Source organism: Protopterus annectens, chromosome 3.part1 (assembly GCF_019279795.1).
Source record: "Protopterus annectens isolate FY-2018-M chromosome 3.part1, PAN1.0, whole genome shotgun sequence".
Classification (NCBI taxonomy): Eukaryota; Metazoa; Chordata; order Ceratodontiformes; family Protopteridae; genus Protopterus; species Protopterus annectens.
Genome location: NC_056732.1, coordinates 1708838321 through 1708863532, shown reverse-complemented (window position 1 = coordinate 1708863532; position 25212 = coordinate 1708838321). Strand labels below are relative to the sequence as shown.

The window sequence follows — 25212 nt, the reverse complement described above, 5'->3', positions numbered from 1 at the left end:
CTGTAAAGGATTTTTGGTTTCTGTGTAGGAGCTCAGGAAGGAAGGGAGCTGTGCAGATGAGGGGAGGAGTCATCTATGTATTGTATGATGGTAGCTAGGCGGGTGGCAGTACTGAGTTTGTTGGTGAAAATGGAGAAGAGTAGTGACCCAAGAATTGATCCTTGTGGAACACCAACTGAGACAGGTTGCAGGGACGAGATAACATTTTGCCACTTGACTGCTTGTTGGCATTCAGACAAGTAGCTGTAAAACCATGATATGGCTGATTGGGAGAGGTTTAAGGTGGCTAGTTCATTGAGAAGTCTTTGATGAGCTACCATGTCAAAAGCCTTAGACATGTGGAGGAATATATTGTTTCTAAGCTGGTTGACTGTATCTGTGAAGTTTAAAAGAGTGGTTGTGGTACTGTGTTTTGAACTTAAACCAGGCTGGAAGTTGAAGAGAAGATTATTGTTTAGTAGACCGGGCAGGAGTTGTGAATGCATGCATTTTTCTGCTGAAGGGTAGTACAGCGAATGGCTTATAGTTTCAGAATTCTATGGATGCGCCCCCCTTTATGCAAGGGGATGATATGATAGATTTTCCACAATTTGGGGATATATTGTTCAGAGAGACAACGGTTGATCATTAGGTAGATGGGATAAGAGATTGAGTCTGCTGCCATTTTAAGAAATTAATTGGGGAGTAGTTCTGTAGCAAGCGATATAGGTTTTAGTTTGTCTAGAAGTTTATTTATGGAGCTAGTTTGAATTGGTCTAATAGCAAAATACATGGAATGAGAAGTAGAGCTGGTGGGAACAATTAGTGGAGTATTGTAATCTTTTTTTTTTTTGTTTGTTTTTTACTAGGGACAGTATTAAAGCAATGAATGGGAGTTAAATTGGGTAGATATGGTCTCTGTGTTATTTGGGGAGGTGGGGGGGTGGCATTGTGCATTTTCATTGGTTTAATAGTTGTTTTATGGTGCCCCAGAAGTTTTGGGGGTTGTTTTGATGTTTTTGTTGGATTGTTTTATAGTATAATTTTTTTTTTGTCATTTTTGATTTATTTTTTGGCTAAATTTCTTAATCAACGATAATTGAGAAGGGAATTTTGTTTTTTGTTTATTGGATAGTGTGACCATGCTCCATCTCTTTGTTTCATGAGTAGTTTCGTATCTGTTGTTAGTCAGGGGATTGGTTTTGGTTTTACCCAAATTTTTCTAAGGGGAGTCAGGTTGTTAAGGATATTGAGGAATTTATTACTTAAGTATTGGACCACATTGTCTAACTAGAGATGTTTTAGAGGAGTCCAGTCACATTGTTTTAGGAGGGAGTTGAATTTTTTGGGGGAGAATTTTTTTTGCTGCAAATATATTTATGTATGATGTTTTTAGTAGGGCGTATTCTGTGTCTGAGAAATAGGTAGGCATATGGTCACTAAGAGAGTCTAGGAGGGAACCAGAATGGTGACACAGGGAGGGCCTGTTTGTAAGTGTCCAATCCAGGATGGAATGCTTGTTACTGTGCTTGTCATTTCTGGTTGGGGAGCAGATTATTTGAGAGAAACCAGAGGTTAATAAAGTTGGTTGGGTTGTCTGAGGTGCAGGTAAGCCTGTCTAGGTTAAAATCTCCTAAGATGATTTTTTTCTTAGTTAAATGTAGTGGCAGTCCAGCAACAAAGGTTTTCAATTATACAGGTATTGTTACCAGGGGGAGGTTACCAGGGGGAGGGATATAGGCTGCTATTATGATAATGCTTTTGTTAGTGTTTAGCTGGAAGGGGTAGACTTATATTTCTGACTTTCTAAGATTGGAGGGGGGGGTGCTATCCGTATGTTCCAGGGTAAGTGTATCCTTGTAGATAATGATTATGCTGCCACCACCTTTATGTGCCCTGTTGAGTCTATGGATATTGTATCTTTGGGTTAGGATTTTGCTGTCTTGAATGTGATGTTTTAACCACGTCTCTGTTAATACTGCAATATCTGGGGAGTACAGGGTAAGGATAGCGTGGATAATATGGACTTTAGGAATGCTTCTTAGATTTCTTCGATTCATATTAATGATTAGAAGATCAGAGCTGTTTTGTGAGTAATTGAGGAAGTTTTTAAGGACAGAATTTCCATCTGGATGGGGTGTGTGTTGTTGGAGTTGAGGACCCGGATTTGGATGCATGTCCCCACTAAGATTAAATAGAGATAATCTGAATAGAAATAAATGTGAGAGTTTGGATAGTAGTTTGGCATACATGTGTTGCAGATGGGGGGCTGCCTGTATGCGAGTGTATTTGAGTGAAAAGAGTTCTGTGTAAGAATTATTATATAGGTATGGTGATACTTGAATATCTGTGGGAATGGTGTTTGTTGGAATGTTGATTGATCTAGTGGGAGAGTAGACATGTGTGACTTGTAGATTGTGGTAGGAGGTAGTGTGAGTAGGAGTAACATATTGGCTGCACTATGGGTAGAGTAAATAATGAGCCTGTATGGGATATGAGGTACAAGTTAATAGGCGGTGAAGTTAATATATGGAGAAGGTTCTTTTCAGAGATATTAACTACTTACTATGTTATACGATTTGAGAAGAGTTGTGGTTAGGATTGGAGGGAGTTCTCCTTTTGCTGAGACCATCCCCTCTTGTTTTTTGACAGCAATTTATTTCTCTTCTTGTATAACCTGTTAATGTTGGATGTCCACTAGGGTGGCTTATTTTTTCGTGAGGATTTTGATTTGATCCATTCCAGTATGGCTGAGTCTATACATTTATATAGGTGTTTATACAAGACATTTGTGTACACCTCGGTATAGGGTATCTTGTGTTAAGAGGCTGAGAGGTATGACAGCTGTATTCCTTACCACCTTGCTGTATCCTCTGACCTCAATCTGGATGAGGTATAGCACATGTGGTGTAATCCTCAAAGATTGAACAGCTGGCTGTCAACTACTCAAGCCTATTCTTCATGTGTGACTCTCTGATATTCTGTTGCATATGTTACTGATATGGGTGGGAGATTTTAGGGCATTACTGTGAGATCATGACTTGAAAACTATTGTGCACCCTGCCATACTTCGTGCAGTTGTTTTACCCTCTGGTTTATTGCTCATTTGCTGTGGATGTCTGTGTTACTCATATTTTTCTACTTGTCTGTTTCATTCTCAGGTACAATACATTGACTTAAGAGATCGATTTGATGGGGATATCAAGACTTTAGAAATTCTTCTTGATATCATTGAGTTCATGCATCCCAGCTTTGGATTTCGCTGGGTTCTAAAGGTATGAACAAAAATGGCTTTGTCTCAGCTTATTTTTGCAATATTTAGAAGAGAGATTTACTTTTTGTGTCGGTGAAATAGACTCCTTAATATCAACTAATGTGATGTATTCTATGGCTAGGAATGAAACATCAAGTTCAGTTGCAGAACATTGTGCGTTTACTTAATGATCTCTGAGTATTCTGACATATTATAAATAGAAAGAAACGATTTAAAACTAGGTTAAAATCAGTGTTCTCTGGCTATATGCTTAGAATGGTCTTTTGCTTCATTTGTTAAGTTCATAGAATAGTCATTTCAGTGTTTGACTTTGAGCACTTTCTGCAGTGAATAACTGTTGAGATTTCTTTTTCTGCTTTCCTCAGCTTTGGTATAAGTTCATAGGTAGGTACTAGGCTGTCTGCCCGAAGGCATTTATAAGCCTAGCCAGAATGTGTTGGCTTTCACTGCCCCCTTAGATTAGTTCCCTGTGCCTCTGTCCAGCAGAGCCACTGAAGTGATCCACGGGGTAAACTTTCTGTTTCCCATCCACTTATCAAGGTTTTTCTTGAAGAGTGTTAGTGAGGAGCTCTGCCTAATGTAGATTGAAATCTTGTTCCAAAGCATGGGAAGTCTCTGTGACAGGAATCTATCCCTGCAGCACATCCTATTTATTGTTGTGGTGAGGTTTAGATCCCTAGAGCGTGTGGCTCGAGGTGATAAGCTTTTCTTTAGGTGGAGCATGTCCATCAGTTCTGGATTGGACATGGCCTTGTATGTCAGGCAGAGATCACCTCTGTGTAGGTGGTATGCAACCGAGTACAGCTGGAGTTTCTTCAGTCGAGCTGCATAGGGAATCTGTTTGAGGCCAGTGATCCTCTTGGTGAGGTACTTCTGTGGTCTTTCCAGATGTTGCAGGTGTCCTGTAAGATACATCTCAAATGGGGAGTTGTACTCTATGATTGGTTTGATGAGCGATGAGTAGGCACAATGACCTCTTTTGATCTGGACGTGAACCTTTTTGTGATGAAGTAAGCTATGTAGAAGGATTTTCTAACCACTTTGGCAATGTGATTATCAAAGGAGAGTTTATTATCTACTTGGTTCCCCAGATCCCTTATTATGTAGTCTGTATTTAGGGGACTACCACCTATGTGGTAGTTTGTGAGTACTTTGTTTTTTCCAAAGGGGATGACTATGCACTTTTTGGCATTTAGCTTGAGGCCATGATTTTGACACCAGGTATCCGTCTCAGTGAGACCCTTTTGGAGGATGTCTGTGTCAGCCGGAGAGTCAATTATAGCCCCTAGTTTGCAGTCGTCTGCAAACTTGGTCAGCCATAGTCCTCCTATGCTTGCCTGTACCTCTGAGAAGTATATGCCAAACAGGAGGGGTCCTAGGACTGATCCCTGGGGAACACAACTTGTAACCGGTTTAGAGTCAGACCTAGCTCCCACAACTCTTACCATGTGGGTTCTGTCCGTCAGCCAGTTGGCAACCCATCTTGTGATGTAGGGATTTATGTTCAGGCTGGTGAGCTTGTCTATAATACCAGAATGGAGAATGGTGTCAAAGGCCTTTGTGAGGTCTAGGTAGGCTTGTGTACCACCTTTCCCTCGTCTATAGCCTTGGTAACTGTCTCAAAGAAGTCCACCAGGTTTAGATGACATGATCTGCCCTTAACAAAGCCGAACTGGGTAGGGTGCAGTGTTTGGAGGGTCACAATGTCTCTGTTAATGAGTTCAATGATGATGCGCTCCATAGCCTTGCAGACCAAGCTAGTCAGGCTTATAGGGCGATAGTTCCCGGGGTCTGTTGTGGCTCCACCTTTGTGGAGCAGAATAACCATTGCTGTGCGCCACTCTATGGGTACGTAACCTGTGGAGAGGCTGAGTTTGAACAGTGTGTTTAGGTGGGGGGTTAGTTCGTCTTTGAGCTCGTTTAGGACGCAGCCTGGGACACCGTCCGGTCCCGTTGATGCTGTGTTTTTGGCTTTGGAGAGGGCTGTTTTAACCAGAGTGTCTGTGATTTCAGGAGCTCTACATTATTCTGGTATGGTTATGGGCCCTTTTGGGAGTGAGAGGAGGGTGAAGTTTGAGCTGAACCTGTCTGCCAGGATATCGGCAATATTGGTCGGTTCAGTGTATTTTTTACCATTCTGCAGTACCTCTGAGGAGATCTGAGCATTGCCACTTAGATTCTTGAAATAGCTAAAGAATGCCTTGTGGTTATCTTTGCAGTCCTTGGCAATTTTTCTTTCGAAACTCGCCTTAGATTATTTTATGAGGGATTGTAGTTTCTTGCCAATACTGATCAGAGATGTCTTTCCTTCTTGGGATTTTACTCTTTTCTGTACTAGTTTCCTCCTTCTATTGTATAGATTGTTTGTGGCAGGAGTCCACCAGACTGGTTTCCTTTTCTTGGAGAAGTGAGTCTTGGTTTTGCTTGGGATAGCACGATCCATGCATTCTTGTAGGTGCCCGTAGAATGCATTAGTAAAGGATTTTGCAGCTTGGACAATGTTATCCTTTAGCATGGAGGCTTTGAAACTTTCCACCTCGGTCTTAAGTAATGTGAAGATTGCTTTTGAAAAGTTTTTCACAGTGGTTCCTTGTCCGGAGGTGGGGGTGGAATGTAACTATCCAAAGTGATTTGTTTATAGTCAGATCTAACCAGCGAGAGGTTGACCTCCGGTGTGGAGCACCAGTTGCCCATGTTGGTGATGACCAGGTCCAATATGTTGTCACCTCTGGTGGGAGTGTTGACCAGTTGATCCAAGGTGTTTGAGTGTATAAATTCTAGGAAATGTTGGGCAAGGGAGTTAATACTTGAGTAGTTCCCCCAATTAATGTTTAGGTAACTGAAATCACCCAATATTAGGGTGTTTGGTAGGACCTTTATATTTCCCAGTGTTTCCAGAAATGCGGAATGGAGGTCCTGGGACATGGTGGATGATTTGTAGCAAGCTACAATTTGAATTGCAGTTTTGCCCATTGTTAGTTGCACGTGGATGATCTCTGACACATCGTGCTGTGCCACTAACCTGGAGGTGTGGGTATCCTTGATGAATATGGATATGCCCCCGCCTTTTGTATTTTGGTCCGGGTTCTGTGGCCAAAATGTATGGTATGAGTTGTAGCCTGGTAGTGCTGGGGTGCTCTCTGGAGTCTTAAACCAGGTTTATGTTACTGCACATATATCAGTTTTCTCCATACTGAGGAGTGGCTCGAGTGCGTGCATTTTGAGGTTTAGACTTCTGGCATTGAGTAGGATTACCCTCAGTTTTTTTGTTACTTGTGCTATTTATGGCAGTGGGGTTGTCTTTTGAGCCTTGCCTAAAAAAAGACACTATGGGGGTGGCAAGAGCCTTGGCCAGTATTCAAAATCCTAAGGGTGACAGGTGCAAGCCCTCTCTAGCGAAGCAGCGTGGCTTGTTGAGCATGTCATCCCAGGTGGACAGACACTGGATCCCCTTTGAATGACACCAGAAACTTAGCCAGTTGTTGAAATTGATAATTTTTTCTTTATACTATGGTATCATTCTTGGTGAGGGCAGGATGCTACTCAGGGTCAGGGTCATACCAGCCTGGGCTACAAGATCAGAGGGCTCTTCCATGTCTCTTTTCATGTAGTCCAGGGAGGTACGGCTCAGGTTATTCACATCAACATGGACAAAGACAGAGTCATATTTGTACTTGTTCTGGAGTGACATGAGTGCTTGTGTTATGTGGTGGATCCTGGCACCCGACAGGCAGCTAACAGTAACCTTCTCCTTATTCAGTCTAGTGAGTGGGACGTCAGTGTGCTTGACTATAGAGCCACCTATTACTAGTATGTTGGGTATGTTATTTTGCCTTAAGGGCTGTGATTGCAAGACACACTGGTTTTGTGAAGTATGTGTTTCTTGATTTGTGTTGGGTGGTGGAGGTTGCTTGGATGCCTGCTTTGGAGGTCTCTGTTGCTTTTGCAGATTTTTATTTAGAGCCTCCGAGTATGTTTTTGTGTATTTATGTGTGTTTTTTGCCAGTGCTGGTTTAATGGGTCTGTGTGAAACTGGTGGTGTGATGCAAGTATTTCCCTTCTCCTCTTGACTGTCTGATCCAGCCTTGGATTGAGAGAGCTTAGCCTCCAGTTTGGCTGTATAATTGCATCTCTCACATGTATTAGTGTTTGGTGGTAGGAGGAGATAGTTGTCTGTGTACATGAGGCAGTTATAACATTGCCTCAAAATGCCCAGATTCACCAGTTGGACTGGAGAGTACGTTTGAAACTGCCCTTTGGACATGCCTGGATAGGTACAGTGAACTGTTTTACTGAATGGCTGGTAAGGTTGAATAGAGAGAGCCTTGTCCTTCTGTACAGTATAGGTGGGTCTAGTGCTAGGGTTTATAAGTGCTTGATATGAGTTTTGAGCAAGTGCCGGGCTGAGAAATGAATGGGTTTAGTGCTTAAGTTGTAAGTTTGTCTAGTTCCAAGGGAAAAAATTGAAGAGGAGACTTTGTGGACCTGGAAATAGTTATACCCTAGCTAACTGGCGCTGCCTGGTGTGCAAAACCAGGTAAATGCGTTATTTATAACAGGGAAATGAAAGACATAGAAATTAGCCCAAAATGGCTAGTAAACTACTAATTTCTGGGCTGAAACCACTCCTCCAGGGACAGATCGGCTACTCAAAGCTCCCCTCTCTCACAGGTGAACAGAGAAACTTCCTTCTGTCCAAGTAAGGTATGGGCAAACACAGAGATTTGTAAGACAGCCCTGAATTCAGCACTTAACCTGAAAACTGGACTATACTAGCTTGAAAAGGCGGGAAACAAGTGTTTATATTTCTTTTCAGAAAATAAAGCAGATACAATCAAAAAACTCTTTAAATGCACAGAAAAGGATACTTATTGTTATATATCTCAGATCAGAGTTGTAGTCAATGCCCCTAGTAATAAAGTAGGAAGAAACACAATTGCAGTAAAAACAGATGAATAGAATGCAAATTTATATATATATATATATATATATATATATATATATATATATATATATATATATATATATAAAACAATGGAAAACGAACAACTGATTTAAACAAGTTACCCAATTAACCAGAAAAAAGCTCAAAACTGAGCCCTGCTCCAGCAGTCTTTAATCAGACAAGTTCTAACTGCACACTCCGGGTGCTAGGGTGCAGGGGAACCTTCTCCAAAAAATAATGGCCTGGGTCAGTGCTCAATTTATACAAACAAAGCTAGATTCAGCAGGCCTGAGTCTGGTCTATGCTGCAGCAACAAGGTGCACCAATTTCAGAAAGAAACAGTTCAAATAAGCAGGCACTATAAGCCTGTGACCAGAAATTCCCAGCTCAGAAGGGCAGAATCCAACTTCCCACAAGAGTGCAGACCACACCTTCTTAATGTAAAAAAAACTGTCCCAAAGCCCAAGTGTTTAAACCAGAACTAATACACTTTAGAACAAACACTAAGACTTCAGTCAGCAACTCCCAACTCAGAAGGATGTAAGCTCCCTGTCCTGCCACAACAGTGCAGACCACAAAGCTTCCTAATGTGAAACAACTGGTCTAAAGCCCAAGTGCATAATCCAAAGGCTTAGAATAACAGTTACAGTTTAATCGGCTTCTAACAAGCAGTAATAAATGCAGCAGAATAAATGCTATTAATTACTTTTAAGAACAGGCAGCAAGAGCAAAATAAGTAATAAAGTAGGAAGAAACACAAACACAGTAAGCAAATGAATAAAGTGCAATTTTTTTTTTCTCTCTCCGTATTAGGTAGAATGATCTAAAGATTCTAGACTAGGAGGAGTGTCACAGATCAAATATACAGTAGAGGCGGGCAATTGCAAAGCCACCAAGTATACAAAGAAAATACCAATAGGGAGGGCAGGGTAGGGCAGGGTGGGGGAAAAATCATCTCAGAAAAATAACACTTTCAACACAGAAGCCAGCAAATATTATAGATCTAAATAAATCAAGCAAAAGCAATTAGGATACTGTAGAACTTTGGAAAGAAGTGCCAAAAAATATACTTATCAGTTTGTATTTTGAGTTGTTTCAGCAGCACTCTGTCAGAACTCAATTAGATTCAAGCAATGAATGCAGTGGTAACAAACAGGGAATCTTAATTATACTAGCAAGCCTTGAGACAATCGGATAAAACACACAAGTTGTTTGGCCAGTATTTAACAGAGCAGGATTAAGGGTGGGGGAAAATAGCAATTCCCACTCAGAAAAATAACACTTTCAACACAGATCAGAAGCCAGCAAGTATTATAGATCTAAATCAATCAAGCAAAAGCAATTCGGATACTGTAGAACTTTGGAAAGAAGTGCCAAAAAAATATACTTATCAATTTACATTTTGAGTTGTTTCAGTAGCACTCTCAGTCAGAACTCAAGTTAGATTCAAGCCTCCTACCCAGTCCATGCCTTGGTGTCATGACACAGCCAGCTGTGAGACTGTGCTCAGCCGTGGGATTCCACCTCTCGTGAACTTTTTTGACACTTGTTTGATATTGATCTCCAGCCAAACATTCATCTTGAAGAGTTCTCACATTTAGTGCTAAGAAGCTACAATGTTTCATTTATTCCTGTGTTCACCACCTCACAAGCAAGGACCTGCAAAAACACTACATCTACTGCTTGAGCAAAGAGGACAGTGTCAGGCATTTGTTTAAATTCAAGCATTTTAACTCCACCACACCTGGGAAAGAGACTCAGGAGAGCAATAGGGCATATCTCCAGGGCAAGTAAGAACCAGGAGTCTTACCCTCCCTACATATCTCCAGGTCAAATAAGAACTGTGAGTTTTACTGTCCCTACATATCTCCAAGGGAAATAAAAAACATGTGTCTTACCCTCTCTACATATCTCCAGGGCAAATATGAACTGTGACTATTATACTCCGTACATATCTCCAGGGCAAATATGAACTGTGAGTCTTACCCTCCCTACATATTTCCAAGGCAAATAAGAACTGTCAGTCTTATCCTCCCTACTTATCTCCAGGGTAAAAAAAAGATATGCGAATCTTACTGTTCGTACATATCTCCAGGGCAAATAGGAGCCACGGGTCTTACCCTGCCTACAAATCTCCAGGGTAAATAAGAACCATGAGTTTTACCCTCCCTACATATCCCCAAGGCAAAAAAGAACCAGGAGTCATACCCTCCCTATAGCTTTCCCTTTCTTTGCATGGCTTTTCCTTTAGGGGGGAGACATATAGGCTTGTGAAAACCTCCATGGATTGACTTCTAGCTTCCTTGTATCTCCCGTTACCAAGATATGACACCATCAGTGTCAGAGTAAGAATTATGAGGACCCTATGGATCATCCTGTGGAGCCTGTCCATAACAATAATACAGCCCAAAAGTGTCTAGGTTCTGCTATTTCTGCTCCAGTCCCCACTGAGTGGATTGAGATACTAATAGGTCAGACTTTTTATGATCATTTTGGTGCAGTATAAGTCCCACAGACCACAGCACCTTTCCACCTAGTCATCTTATAATGAGTTTAAGGCTTTGGGCAGGGTGGGCAAAAGGGTATTTTCTTCTGCCACACTGGGCTTTAATCTCCTCAGTTGTTATCTCACTTGTTCATTTATTTTCTCAGTTGTTATTTCAATTGACTATATCACAGTTCTTCTTTGTGAATCAGACACTACAGAAGGCAGCAGACCTCTCTTGAGGATTTGGTTAAGATACTTACCATGGGCTTTGCATCTGGCTGCCTTGTGGCCTGCTGTATTTTTGATGTTAATAATTTAGCTGGTAAAGCAAGGTCAGTCATTTATTGCATAGGATGACAGCATTCAAACTTTTCTTGTAGGGTAAGGAGCCCATCCTGGGTAATCCTTTCTGCACAGAGGCTTTCTTTAGATGGGCTTCTCAACAGCTATGTGAGGACCTCCAGAAGAGGAAAAATGGTACTGACTATTAAGAACTATCTTTAGAGTGCCCCTCCAACCTCATCCAAGACTTTCTGACCTCCCTGTTTTCTAAAAAAAAGAAGCTGCCATATAGAAGGAGTGTGGCCACCAAGTGCTGCTTGGCACCCCTGTCTTTTACCAGTCTGGTCTGCAAGGACAGTGACCTTGTATCTCCAGCAGTTGCAGGCTTCACTGTTGGCCAGGACTGCCCGTAGAAGAAAGGCTGGTTATTGAAGTTTGCCCTGATTTGCTAAGTCATTACAAAGGACCATTATATACTGGTCTTGGTCATGGCTACCATATGTTAGAAGTTTAGGCCATGTCATAGAAAGAACACCACACATTGACCAGACAATCTTTGCAGAGCTCTTGGAATAGGTAGAGTGTACTCCTCAAAAGGACCATAAAGACTGAAAAAGTGGAGTGACGCAGATAATTCTTCTCTTTCGTCTTCTGCTTCAGAAAGTAATGAGTGACTTCTCTTCTGTTTTGTTTCTCAGTGACTTCAGAAAATGCAACAGCATATGATGTTCTGGATGGTGACTGTCCCAAGAGTTCATGCTGAGGATTCAGTAATCTTTTTAGCAAGGTGTTGTATCAGTGTAATGCACCAGAGCCTGTCCTGTTCACCATTGGAGATGTGGTCCTCACAATGTCAGGTGATTTCAGTATGGCAGAGGCAGTTGATGGTGGGTGCAGTTTTTCTTCCATAGCAGAGAAAATTTCTGAATGCCTTTTGACCATTCCTCCTTATTGTGAAATTCAGAGCAGAAAGACCCATATTGCCTTTGCCATAGTGGTAGAGAAGGGTGTGTTATCAGGCTCCCAAGTATAAATCCATGATGTCATTTCCAGCTGAAGCAACTGCTAGCTCATGGTTAGGACCCTGTTGATAATTTTGATTGTTTCATATCAGTGGACCTTCCACTTGGAATCTCAAAGGTATTTCGGGTGGTTACAAAGCCTTTTACTTGTCAGATGTTTCTGCCAAGTGGATGGGTTTCTTCATCTGAGTAACGAGATATCTGATACCATCAGTTATTTATTTGCAGTTGTGCCTGACATATCTTGGGTTCATAGGTAAATACTAGGCTATCAGTCTGATGACTATTACAAGCCTAGCCAGTAACCAGAAGATAGAATCAAACCTTTATCATATATCTGTGAGGTAAAGACCTTTATCATTATGCCAATCCAATCCCTGCCCCTTAGACAGACACCTGAATGACTTGTGCTTTGGTTGATGTTCAACATTTCTCACTGCTGTAGTAGCCATTAAGCTATATGGGTTGTGTCTTGCCCTAGACACAACTGGCCAGCTTCCATATTCTTTGGCTCCATCCCAAACTTCAACTCTGACTGCTTGAGTGATCCACCCTGAGATGGAAAAATCATCACTCAGAGGAAAAATCTTCTGTATTTTCTTGCTGCCTTGTGAAGATGCAGCTTAAAGGTTTCACTAGAGGAGCAACAGCCAGCACTTTACATCCATTTTTTCTATGCCCGATAAGTCCCTTTTGGAAACCTATCTACGCACAAAATTTTATTATTTCAGATATATATTTATATTGTAAAAAAAGTTTTTTTTTTTTTTTTTTATTTTAATTTACTTTAGCGGTTCTGGCCCTTGAAGAAACCCTGTATTTCTTAACTAACAGTCTGTTTCCAGTCTGGGACCACTGTTTTTAACTTTGGCTTGTGTTGGGGGCTTATTTCTTGTACAAATGTGCTGCTTTTGCACATTTTGTTTTTAATTTTTATAAAAGTCTAAGTTGTTGGGTAGTGTTTTATTTGAGCAGGGACAACAACAGTGCATGTAGTGCTTATGTTTACTCTATGACAATTTCTCTGCCATTTATTCTGTCAGTTTAAGTTTTACTTCTAAGGAGTTTCTGAGAGATTTTTAGTTTAATGTTTGTGCATTTACATGGTATGTAGTGCTTGTGTTCGCACTATGACAACTTGCTTACCATTTACTATGTCATACTAATTTTACTTGTGATTTCAGTGTGCTGCTTATATGTTTACAGGGCATGCAGTATGAGTGTTCACATGGTGACAATTTATCTGCCATTTATTTCTGTCAGACAAAGGAGTTTTTGACAGGATTGTATCATACTGCGTCTACATTACTGTGTTTCAGAGAATTTGTCTTTAGGCATGAATGTGCTGCTTGTGTAAGACTTTTGACAACTTTCCTTCTGACTCACTCCAGCGATCCTAACTACATGTGACACATCATCTCAGTCACAGCATGGATACTTATCCTACTCCTGCTGGTCCGATTTCCACAGTTCCTAGAATGAAAAATAACATAACCTGAAGGCCATTGCTGACTATATAGGCTCAGTCTGCACCTCAGCCAATAGTGAGTGAACCTGCAGGGCCATTTGTTCCTCAAACCACTCACTTACATATGTGGCTTCCTCTGGTATAGTCCTTTCAGGCATCACAAACTGTGGGTCACCCACATCTTCTGTTGCTGTTTCCAGCATCTGAGGTAGGAAACAAAAGAACCATCTTTACTGAGACACGGTGTTCCTCAAGTTGATGCTATTTGATATATCTGGGGGAAGAGATCTCTTGAGGGGGCACCAGTTCCTCTCCTAGTTGGTCACAAAAGATACATATTAAGAAAAAACAAAGTTAAACATTGTTCACTGAAACATATTGTATCTATAGGAAAAGATAATTTGATTTTCTTACATTAAGCAGCTGTTTTAGACAAACAGTTCTGGTACATAGCCTTCAGTACCTGTAGAGCAGGCCAGTCAAAATGTTCTAGAGGAAGACTAGTCAGATGAATCTGACAGACAGAGACAGGGCTTAATATCCTATAGATTCAAAAGTCTGGTTGTTAGATGTTGAGGGAGACTGGTCCTCACAATCTCTTTGGCGGGTAATTTCCTTTTTGCAGTTTATTTCCAGGATGAATGAGGCGTTTTTATTGGAATTGGTGGATGTTCCATTGTATTGAGAATTTTTTTTTTTTTTTTTTTTAAATATGTTGTGAGTGGATTTGCCTCATTCTATGCCTATAGTGCCAGCCTTAGAGGATGGATATTATGCTGCTTGTAACAACTTTCATTCACAGACTACAGGCCCCATAAAAACAGATAGGTAACAGGCCATTGGTATCATCCAAGCCTTACCCCATGGATATAGAAGGGAAGGTGTAGAGACAGATTTGGTGCTATATTTTTTTTTGTTTCTACTTTGGCATATAGAATTCTTAACTATGACTCCCATATGTGGAAATTCGTGCCTTTCTCAATCTTCTTATTTTTGACATGCCTGTAGTAGCTAAACTTGTCTTAAAATGATGTATAATTGTGCAGATGCTGTGTCTAGGGCCCTTGCTTCTGTTTGAGAAGGTGTATTAGACTACGGTATCAGAAGTTTTCAGTTAAATTAATGTCTGAGTTTTTTTTAATTCAGCTTTACAGAAAATAGTTTTATGTGGTCCATTTGCTACTTCACGTTCACAAACAACTGGATCAAAGAGGGAAATTAAGATAAGGAGTTTCTAAGATTTTCACCCCTCCCCCAAGACCACCACCTTTTAACTCTCCCAGATTGTCTCTCATGCCCTAAAAAACAGAGATGTCATAGGTTTATAGGTAGGCACTAGGCTACTAGCCCTGGGGGCCTATATAAGCCTAGCCAAAAAGGTTCCCTGGCTTTTGCCACACAAAAAAATTATGTACCTGTGCACCTGTCAAGCAGTGCCGCAGAAGTGATCACCGAGGTGAATTTTCTATTTTCCATCCAGTCGTCAAGATTTTTCTTAAGAGGGCCAATGAGGAGCTTTGCTTGATATGAATGGGTAGTTTGTTCCAGAGTATGGGAAGTCTCTGGGACAGGAATCTATCCTTCCAGCATGTTCTGTTTATTGTGGTGACAAGGTTTAGGTCCCTGGAGCATGTGGTACGGAAAGATTGGGGTTTCTTTAAGTGTAGCATGCCCAACAGCTCTGGGTTTGACATAGCTTTGTATGTTAGGCAGAGATCACCGCTGAGTAGGCGATATACGATGGAGTAGAGCTGGAATTTTTTGAGATGTTCTGCGTATGGCATCTGTTTGAATCTGGAAATCCTCTTACTGAGGTATTTCTGTGGCCTTTCCATTTGTTGTAGTTGTCTTGTGAAATACATGCCAAATGGGGCATTGTACTTTATAATGGGTCTGATGAGGGATGAGTAAAGAGGAACATTGACCTCCTTTTTTCTAGAGGAGAACCCTTTTGTGATGGTGTGCCACGTAGAAGGATTTCCTGACTACTGTGGCGATGTGGTTATCAAAGGAGAAACTGCTGTCCACCTGTGTCTTGAGGTCTCTTATCACACTTTCGGTGTTTAGTGAGCTACCGCCTATGTGGTAGTTCATGTGTTTCCCAAAGGGGATGACAATGCACTTCTTGGTATTGAGCTTGAGGCCATGGCTTTGTCACCAGGCATCTGTCTCAGTGAGGCCCTTTTGTAGGATGTCCACATCGTTAGGAGTTTCGATTATGGCTCCTAGTTTGTAGTCATCTACAAACTTCATTAGCCAAAGACCTTCTGTGTTAGCCTATACTTCAGAGAAGTAGATACCAAACAGGAGAGGACCCAAGACTGAACCCTGTGGTACTCCACTTGTCACTGGTCTGAAGCCAGATTTGGAGTCTGCTACTTTCACAGTGTGGGTTCTGTCAGTGAGCCAGTTGGCAACCCATCTTGTGACAGGGATTTATACCTAGTTTAGTGAACTTATCTATAATTCCAGAGTGGGGGATGGTGTCGAAAGCCTTGGCGAGATCTAGATAGGCTGTGTGAACCACCCTTACCCTCATCTACAGCTTTGGTGACTGCTGCAAAGAAGTCTGTCAGGTTTAGGAGACATGATCTGCCTTTTACAAACCCGAACTCGGTAGGGTCCAGAGTTTGGAGATTATCATTGTCATTGTTTATAAGTTCCATGATAATACGTTCCATAGCCTTGCAGATCAGGCTTGTTAGGCTAATGGGGCAGTAGTTCCTGGGTTCTGTGGTGGCTCTCCCTTTGTGGAGTGGGATAACTGTCGCTGTGCGCCATTCAGTTGTCACAAAGCCTGAGGTGAGGCTATGACTGAACATGGTACTTAGGTGGGATCCTGTTTGTCTAGAACGCACCATGAAATGTTGTCAGATCCCATGGATGCTGTGTTCTTGGCTTTGGAGAGTGTGGTTTTTACCTGTGCAGCTGTGTTTACAGGAAATTTGCATTCTTCCGGTATAGAAATGGGACCTTTAGGAGGTGAGAGGGAGGTAAAGTTAGCACTGAACCTATCTGCCAGGATGTTGGCAATATCAGTTGATTCTGTATATTTAGTGCCATTTTGCTCATAGGTTCATACTAGGCTATCTGCCCTAGGGCATTTATAAGCCTAGCCAGAGTGTGTTTGGCTTTCACCACCCATTTTAAATTAATTTTGCTATGCCCTTTTTCGAGGTTAGTATACTGTGCCACTGTCTAACAGTGACACAGAAGTGATACCCAGGGTAAACTTACGATCTTCCATCCACTCATCAACATTCCTCTTGAAGAGAGTCAATGAGGGACTCTGCCTAACCTGGACTGGGATTTTATTCCAGAGTGAAGGGAGCCTCTGGGTTATGAATCTGTCCCTCAAGCATGTCCTATTTATTTCAGTGCTGAGTTTCAAGTCTCTCGAGCGCGTAGCTCGATGGGATTTGGATTTTTTGAGGTGCAGCATGTCCATTAATTCCAGGTTGGACATGGCTTTATACGTCGGGCACAGATCGCCTCTGAGCAGGCGGTATGCCACTGAGTAGAGCTGGAGTTTCTTTAACCGAGCAGCATATGGCATCTGTTTGAGCCCTTTGATCCTCTTGGTGAGGTACTTTTGGGGTCTTTCCAATTGCTGCAGGTGTTTGGTAAGGTACATCCCAAAAAGGGGCATTGTACTCAATTACGGGCCTGATGAGGGATGAGTAAAAAGGCACGATGACCTCCCCTGATCCAGATGTGAATCCCTTCATGATTAGGTTGGCTATATAAAATGTTTTTCTAACCACTTTGGCCACATGGTTGTCAAATGAGAGATTGCTATCAACTTGGGTCCCCAGGTCCCTAATTACTTCTTCTGTACTTAATGGATTACCACCTATGTGGTAATTTGTGGGCACTTTGTTTTTGTCAAAGGGATGACTATACACTTTTGGCGTTTAGCTTGAGGCCATGGCTCTGGCACCAGTTGTCTGTTTCTATGAGGCCCTTTTGGAGGATGCTTGTGTCGGCTGGAGAGTCGATTATGGCGCCCAGTTTGCAGTCATCTGCGAACTTGGTCAGCCACAGTCCTTTTGTGTTGGCCTGTGCCTCCGAGAAATATATACCGAACAAGAGAGGTCCCAGGACTGAGCCTTGTGGGACGCCACTTGTAACTGGTTTGGAGTCTGACATGGTTCCAGCAATTCTAACCATGTGGGTTCTGTCCTTGAGCCAGTTTGCAACCCATCTAGTGACATAGGGGTTTATATTTAAGCTGGTGAGCTTATCTATAATGCCCAAGTGGGGTATTGTATCGAAGGCTTTTGCGAGGTCCAGGTAGGCTGTGTGGACCACCTTCCCCTCGTCAATGGCCTTGGTGACTGTTTCAAAGAAATCAACTAGGTTTAAGAGGCAGGATCTGCCCTTAACAAAGCCGAACTGGGTAGGATTCAGTGTCTGTAGGTCCCCAATATCTTTATTTATGAGGTCCATGATGATCCTTTCCATACCTTTGCAGACCAAGCTAGTCAGGCTTATGGGGCTGTAACTCAGAGCAGATCTGAGTGTTGCCATTGCGATTCTTGAGATAGCTATATAATGCTTTGTGGTTGTCTTTAGAATCACTGGCGATTTTGTTTTAGTAATTAGCTTTGAAGGATTTTATGAGGGATCTCAGCTTCTTACTGAGGCTGGCCAGGGAGTTCCTCCAATCATGGGATTTTACTCTTTTTTGCAACGGTTTCTTTCTTCTGTTGTAGAGTTTGTTTATGGCAGGGGACCACCAGATTGGCTTCCTTTTTTTGGAGGATAGCATCTTGGTTCTATTAGGGACTGCACGATCCATGCACTTGTGTAAGTGCTTATAAAGTGCATTTGTTATAAAGTGCATTTGTGTAGGATTCAGCAGTCATACTTCTTTTGTCCATCTGCATGGGTGTCGTGAAGTTTGCCACTTCTTTCTTAAGCGTGAAGTTGGCTTTGGAGAAATTTTTGACAGTGGTTTCCATAATGGGGGTTGGGGTGGGATGTGGATGTCTTGGGTGATTTAACTTGTGGTCGGATCTGACCAACAAGGAATTGATATCTGGTGTGGAACACCGGTTGCCCATGTTGGTAATGTCCAAGTCTGGGATATTGCTGCCCCTGGTGAGGATGTGGATTAGTTGATTCAAAGCATTGAAATTTATGAATTCCAGAAAATGTTGAGCAAAAGACTTGGTACATGAGTAGTTTTCCCAGTTAATGGTGGGGTAGTTGAAATCGCCCATTATTAGGTTGTACCCTAATATTTTCCAGTGTATCAAGAAATGAGGAGTGGGAATCCTGGGACATGGTGGGGGATCTGTAGCAAGCTACAATTTGGATTTCGGTCTTGCCCAGAGTTAGTTGCACTTGGATAATCTCGGATGCATTATGCTGAGCAACTAGCCTAGACTTGTTAGGTCTACCGCGGCACGTTGCAGTGGTCGTGCTGGAATCGTTGGGACAGGGGCATTATTCTTATCCATGACAGTGGGCTTCTCAAAAGACGTGCAAGTGGAATCTCATCGTGTATGTGTCCATAGCCGGCTTTAGGCACCAGCGAACCCTGCTGTCGCTGGGGGCCCCCCTGTTCCAGAAGGGCCCCCAACCACAGCAAGTTATCTTACCTTGATATTTTGTAACATGTCTGCCAAAGCAACAGAAGCTAGTACATCAGTCTTTTATACTTAATAAACTAGGTGGGTAATAATACTTATTTATACTTCCTTTAAAATTAAAAAATATCTTTGCTTATAGTAATAGTGTTTTATCAAGCAAGAGCCTTCACAATTCCATTAAAGATTTTACCACTAACATAGTGTCCATGACTTAGTTAAACCCTGCTGGTGGACATTCTCTACACTATAACTAACAACATAGCCTGCTTTACGTACCTGCAATACACGTGGCTGCAAGGGAGCCCCCTTAATCATCCTTCACTGTGTGATGGCCCCATAAAAGCTGCTGCTGGTTGGGGAAAATGAGGAGAAAAATGTATTAATTTCCTGATTATTCTGTTTAACCAGAACAGGCTGTGCTATGACCCTGTTAGGATAAAGCTGATAATGAACATAAGCAAGGCAAATACTAGGGAGATAAGCCACCCACTGTGACCAGTGCCCATGCATACCTTGGATTTTAAGAAGAGCTAACACTTCTCATCTTCAGGGATGGTTTTCTCTTTTAGGGAGTTTTATAAATACTTGCAGAATACCAGATACTGCAACTCTCATCTTCTTCACAGAAGAATTCAGTGCAATACCAATAATAGCAAAATAGGGCTCTAAATCAGGAACACATTTTAATTATGACTCTGATTCAATGAAAAAGATACTAGAATAACACCTTTTGTATCACCATGTTTTTTTTTTTGGATATTAAGTGTAAAACTCTAATGTCTGGATTTATTGACTGTCTGTAATCCCAAATGATTTACAAGCAAATCAAACTTGTTACAAAGGACAACAAAATTATGTGCAAAATCAGGGAAGGTCTGTGAAATCAGGGATAGTGACAGGTTTGCATTACTCCTCACTGAGGTAAATAAAAGTGACCCATCCCTGCTGTTGTTTGACAACTGCTTAACAGCAGTCACTGATCTGATGTGCTGGTACCAGTGTTGCACAATGTATTGCTGAAATAATATATAATGTGTTTGTGTTTGTGAAAATGTTGGTGAGTTTTATCTGTGCACACACGCAATAATGCCAGGACACATACATTATTTTTCTGAGTGTCAGTACAAACTGTAGCTAACAAGAAATTATATTTCAAAAGTAAGTCATAAAATGTATCCCACAACATTTGGACACTTAGATCTTCTACGACTGTGGAGGATCCCTACTTCCCAGACTGTATAAATGGATACAGAGGGCTCTCAGTCATCCTTGACTGTGTGGGGGCCCAACAAACATTGTTGTTTGAGGAAAAATCAGGTGAAAAAAATATATATTTTTTTCTTATTATGCTCTTTAACCTGAGCAGGGCTGTGATATGACCCTGTTAGGATAACGCTTATAATGACCTCTGCTCTCAACTGCACCCATTCTAAAACCATCCCCGTTCAGATGTGTATGTACAGAAAGCTGTTGTAGGTTATATGGAGGGGGGGTGGTAACGGGATTGTCATGTTATTCCTCACAGTCAAATCTCAGAGGTGTGCACATGAGGTCATTAAAACTTGTGTTTGGGCTGAGGACAGTGTGGTCATTGTTTCTTTTACTTTTCTCACATACCTCAGAGGTGTACAAAGAAGATTACTACAACTTTTTTAGGAACAGCAAAGTAGAATACATTACTATAATCATTATTTTTTCACTCTCGCAGTCACACTTAGGACACATATACAGTTGACTGCCTTTGACAGTTTGGGTTGAGGAGTGAGGAGACCTACTATGTATATGTATATCAGCAGTCCCTTGAAATACACAACTGTGGCAGTTTGAACCTCTGACTTCATCCCAGTCTAACACAAGAGGGATGCATAAGCAGTCTTTTGGGGGGATTGGGAGGTAGGCAGTTCCCAGATAGAGGACCTGTGTATCCAGACAGCAAAGGGTTGTTAGTTTATTGTGAGCTACTGTTTTGTCATCTTTGAACATTAAGCCTTGGGTACAACTTATGTCTTCCTTGAAAGAAAAACAAAACAAAACTGAAATTCTTATTTCCTAAATGGTTATTACGGTACTGTCTTTGCTTGGGAGGTGTATGTTGAAAGGATGCAATGAAAACTAAAGCTGTACAGCAACACAGTTTCTTTACTTAATCATAATTTCTTTTCAAGCCATTTTTGGATGAAATGGTGTGTAAAAAGAAAAAAAAATTAAAATATACTTCAGGGCATGTAGAAAACTAGATGTGATAGTGTTCAATCTCGCCGTTTGTTCTTACACATGGGTTCGGAGCCGATCCTCGGCTCCGTGCCGGCCTCTTGCAAGCTCTGCATCGAGAAGAAGCTCGAGACAATCTAATACCCACAATCCCCCTCTGCCTTTACCTTAGATCTAGTTTGCCGCTGCTGCATACGCATCGTTGGGAGCTAGCTCGAGAGTTTCTAAGCTAAGATATAACTTTTTTGTTATATTTTATTAAGATTCTAGTCTAATTGATATTTCTCAGGTTAACTGTGTGATTGTGTTGTGGTTCCGTTAATTTATTGGTACCGTTAACTTTAATTATCGGTTAAATATTTGTCGGGGCCTACACCCTTCATATTTTACCTAGGAAAATTTTACCGGATTTGACAATTTCATCGGTTTTGACTAACTTTATTGGACTTGACTGTTTTATTGGATTTGTCTTTCTTCACCTGTAATGTCTGAGAAGGTAAAGTCTGGTTTCAAGCGTTGTCAGTGTGGCCAGAAAATGTCGGTCACTGACAACCATAGTTCCTCGTCTACTGCCTTGGCCCTCTCCACTTACAAGAGGATTGCTCCATCTGTCACTCTTTTAGTGGGAGGGTCATGACAGATAGGCGCAGGAAACTAATGGACAGAGGTCTATTGAAACCTGCTTTCCAAGAGGCTCTGGATGCTTCTGACCAGGCATCGAAGTCCTCTAAGGAGTCGAAGACGTGGGGGCCTAAGTCATCGGCTCCGGGCTCTTCTTCAAAGGTTAGATCACCGGTTCCACAGACTTGGGCCGAGTGTTCAACTGATATCGGTTCCTGAGCCTCGAGTCTTGGAACCGGTGATGGAGCTCCCTCCTTCGACCATATTGAGGTCGGCTCCGTCTTCGGTTCCTTCGACCCGTTCTTCCTCCAAACTTTTGGATGTCGATGTGGATCGCGTGGTGCAGAAGTTATTGGAGCATTCGGCCCTCTCCAAACTTATTTCGGTTTCCACCCAGTTGGTGTCGAAACTTGAAGGCCTCCCTGTATCTCCATCCATTCCTCCTCCGAAACCGATTCAGTCTTTGGAGCCGGAAGAGGCTGATCTACTGATTGTGGAGCCCTCGGGTCCAGAACTGTCCTTTTCTCGGTCTGATCCCCTCACCTCGACTCCGTCGGACCCGGTACCGGAGTCTCGGAGCCGACGGTCTGTTCTTGGTTCCGGGGCGAGTCGAACCGGCGTGTCGGTTCCGACTCTCCCTCGGGCCTCGGCGGATCGATTCGGCTCCGTCCTCGGGTCGATGCCTTCGTGCCTGTGTCGGGATTCTTCCCATTTCTTGAACCGGGGACTCTTCGATGCGGGACCCGGGAGCGTTCGACCTGATGAGGAAGGTGTTGTCTACCCAGACAACCACATCAGTGGAAGCAGTTTCTCCTCCCCTTAAAGGGCCTTTGTCTTCATCTGCACCCACGGCCACATCCAAGCGCCGGGCACCAGTGTCTCAGCCACCCCTGGAGGGTGCCCCTCTTCCTCGAGGCTTCTTCGGATGCTCCCCACGAGGAAGTCCCTAGGAAGAGATTGTGTAAGAGGAGACACTTGGATTCTCCACAGGAATCCTTGACATCTGATACTGACTTAGATGTGTCAGAGGGTCCCCTAAGTCACCTTCAGAAGATGTCTCTTTTTCGACATATTGGAGATCCTGAAGCAGAGAGGTGACTGGCAGTCCCTTCCCCCTTCTGAGGATGAGTCAGTTCTGCTGAAGGCATTTGGTGCTCACCCTTCCTCCTCCTGGGTCACTCCGCCCTTCGACGAACTAATGGAACTAATTGCTCAAGGGCGTGGGAGGCTCCTGACACAGTGGAACCTGTTCCAAGGAAACCTAACAAATACATCACAGCACCTCAGGATAAGTCCTACCTTACAAAAGGAGTGCCAGTAGACGCTATGGTGGTGGCAGCAGCCACGAAAAGGAGATGTCGGAGTCTTCTTCTGTCCATCCTCCTAATAAAGACTCTAGGACGATGGATAGATACGGGAAGCGCATTTTTAGTTCAGCGGCTTTTTCCATGCGGTCCCTGAACTATCTGACCCATTTTACACGACTACAGAGGGATCTAGTCAAAGAGTTGGGAGATACCCTCCAGGGTGCTACAGATGCAGCTGTCTCAGAGAAAGTGACAGCGCAACTTAATACCCTAACATCGATTGTTAACTCGTCCATGAGGCTGATTTCCTACGCAGAAGGTTCGAGTAGGGCAGCAGCTTCAGCGATTGCTCTTCGTAGACAATCCTGGATGCGCCTATGCTCCTTTGCGGAAGCCTTCAAGTCTTCCTTTACAAACGCCCCATTTGACGGTGCCACTCTTTTTGGCCCCAAAGTAAAGGAGACCCTTACCCGGTGTGAACAAGAGGAAAGACTCTGTCTGCTGTCGGAGTCCGTTTTCCACCCCAACCAGACCGTACCCCAAAGGGCAACGCGGTGGAAAATGTGGTTTCAAAACCCCAGGGTCTTTCTCAGGCACACAGGGTGATGCCCCTCTAGAGGCAGAGGAGGGGCAGAGGTGGAAGACGCCGCCTGGCGGCAGAGGGGTCCGCAACATCAAGGTGACAGGGAAACACTCCTGGTAAACCTTTCCAGCACTCCTGAGAGGAGGCCCGACTGTCCTGCTCTGGAGGCAGTCGGGGTCGCTTAGCTTTATACCCTCAGGCCTGGCAAAATATAACTACAGACAAGTGGGTAAAAGCGTGGTTACCAGAGGTTACAACATACCCTTCCTATCCCATCCCATCCCAAAGAAAAGACTCCCAGATGTACGCCCCATCTGCGAGAGCCAGCAGCTTTAGAAATTTCAAAGCTGCTAGAAAAGAGTCATCCAGCCAGTCCCAGCGGACCAGCAAGGATTCGGGACTTACTCAAGGTTCTTTTAGTTCCAAAGAAAACAGGGACTGGAGGCCCATTCTAGACCTAAGCTACCTCAATACTTTCGTCAAGAAAGAAAAGTTCGAATGGTCACTCTTCAATCGATCCTTCCATTCTTACAGAAGGACGAGTGGATGTGCTCAATAGATCTAGAGGATGCATACTACCACATCAAAATGGCCAGGGCATCCAGAGATCATTTGCGCTTCCGGCTGGGAACCAGTCACTTTCAATTTCGAGCCCTGCCCTTTGGTCTGACCTCAGCCCCCAGGGTCTTCACCAAATGCATGGCAGTGGTAGCGTCTCACTTGAGACGCCAGGGATTCCAGGTGATGTTCTTCATTCCACATTGCTGCAGTCCTAACTATTGGGTAGTCCGCTGTCCAGTCGGCCCGAATACCAAAGTATATGGCTGACGTCGGTCAGGGCGCATTAGACTGACGTCAGTACGTCAGGGTACTAATGCGCATGACCGACGTCATATCCTCAGTCTTTTTTGCCGCATGGTCCGATGCAGAAGCAGTTTTGCGAGTGCAGGTTGGCGTTCTGAAAGTTTCTGAAGTCAGAGTTTCAGACCGAATCAAAGTTGGCTAAGTACCCGTTGGGAATATTTTGGTTTTTCTTGCCTCAGTATTTAACCGGATGTCAGAAAAAGTGAATAACTGTATTTCTTGTGGGAAACAGATACCTCATAGGGATTACCATACTTTGTGTATACCTTGTTTAGGGCCTGAGCACGACGTTGTTGGATGCCGCTCTTGTGCTAGGTTTAACAAACGCACTATTAAGAGAAGGTTAGACTGTGCCAGGTTAGTTTTTGGGAAGCGTTGTAATTATAAAATGCCGTTGGATGCTCCGGCCCGCGACCAAAAGCGCAAGGACAAAGCAGCAAAGCCTAGAGTGGAAGAACCGACAGTCCCGGACGTCGGTTCTTTGGAAGGCTCAGTGGAGCCGGAGGTTCTGCCAGGAGTTTCTTTGGAGTCTCAGGGAGAGACTTTACTGTTACAGGATGTGTCCTCTCAG

The 25212-nt window shown here is 42.9% G+C and overlaps 1 protein-coding gene across 1 annotated transcript in view; it reads left to right on the top strand.

Moving 5' to 3' along the window:
- The window catches only part of ADCK5 (aarF domain containing kinase 5), a 1011483-nt gene that overhangs the window by 512982 nt on the left and 473289 nt on the right, over nucleotides 1-25212 (top strand). The window contains exon 7 of the mRNA XM_044067719.1: nucleotides 3141-3254. Within this exon, the coding sequence (XP_043923654.1) occupies nucleotides 3141-3254 (114 nt within the window). The remainder of the gene's footprint in view (nucleotides 1-3140; nucleotides 3255-25212) is intronic.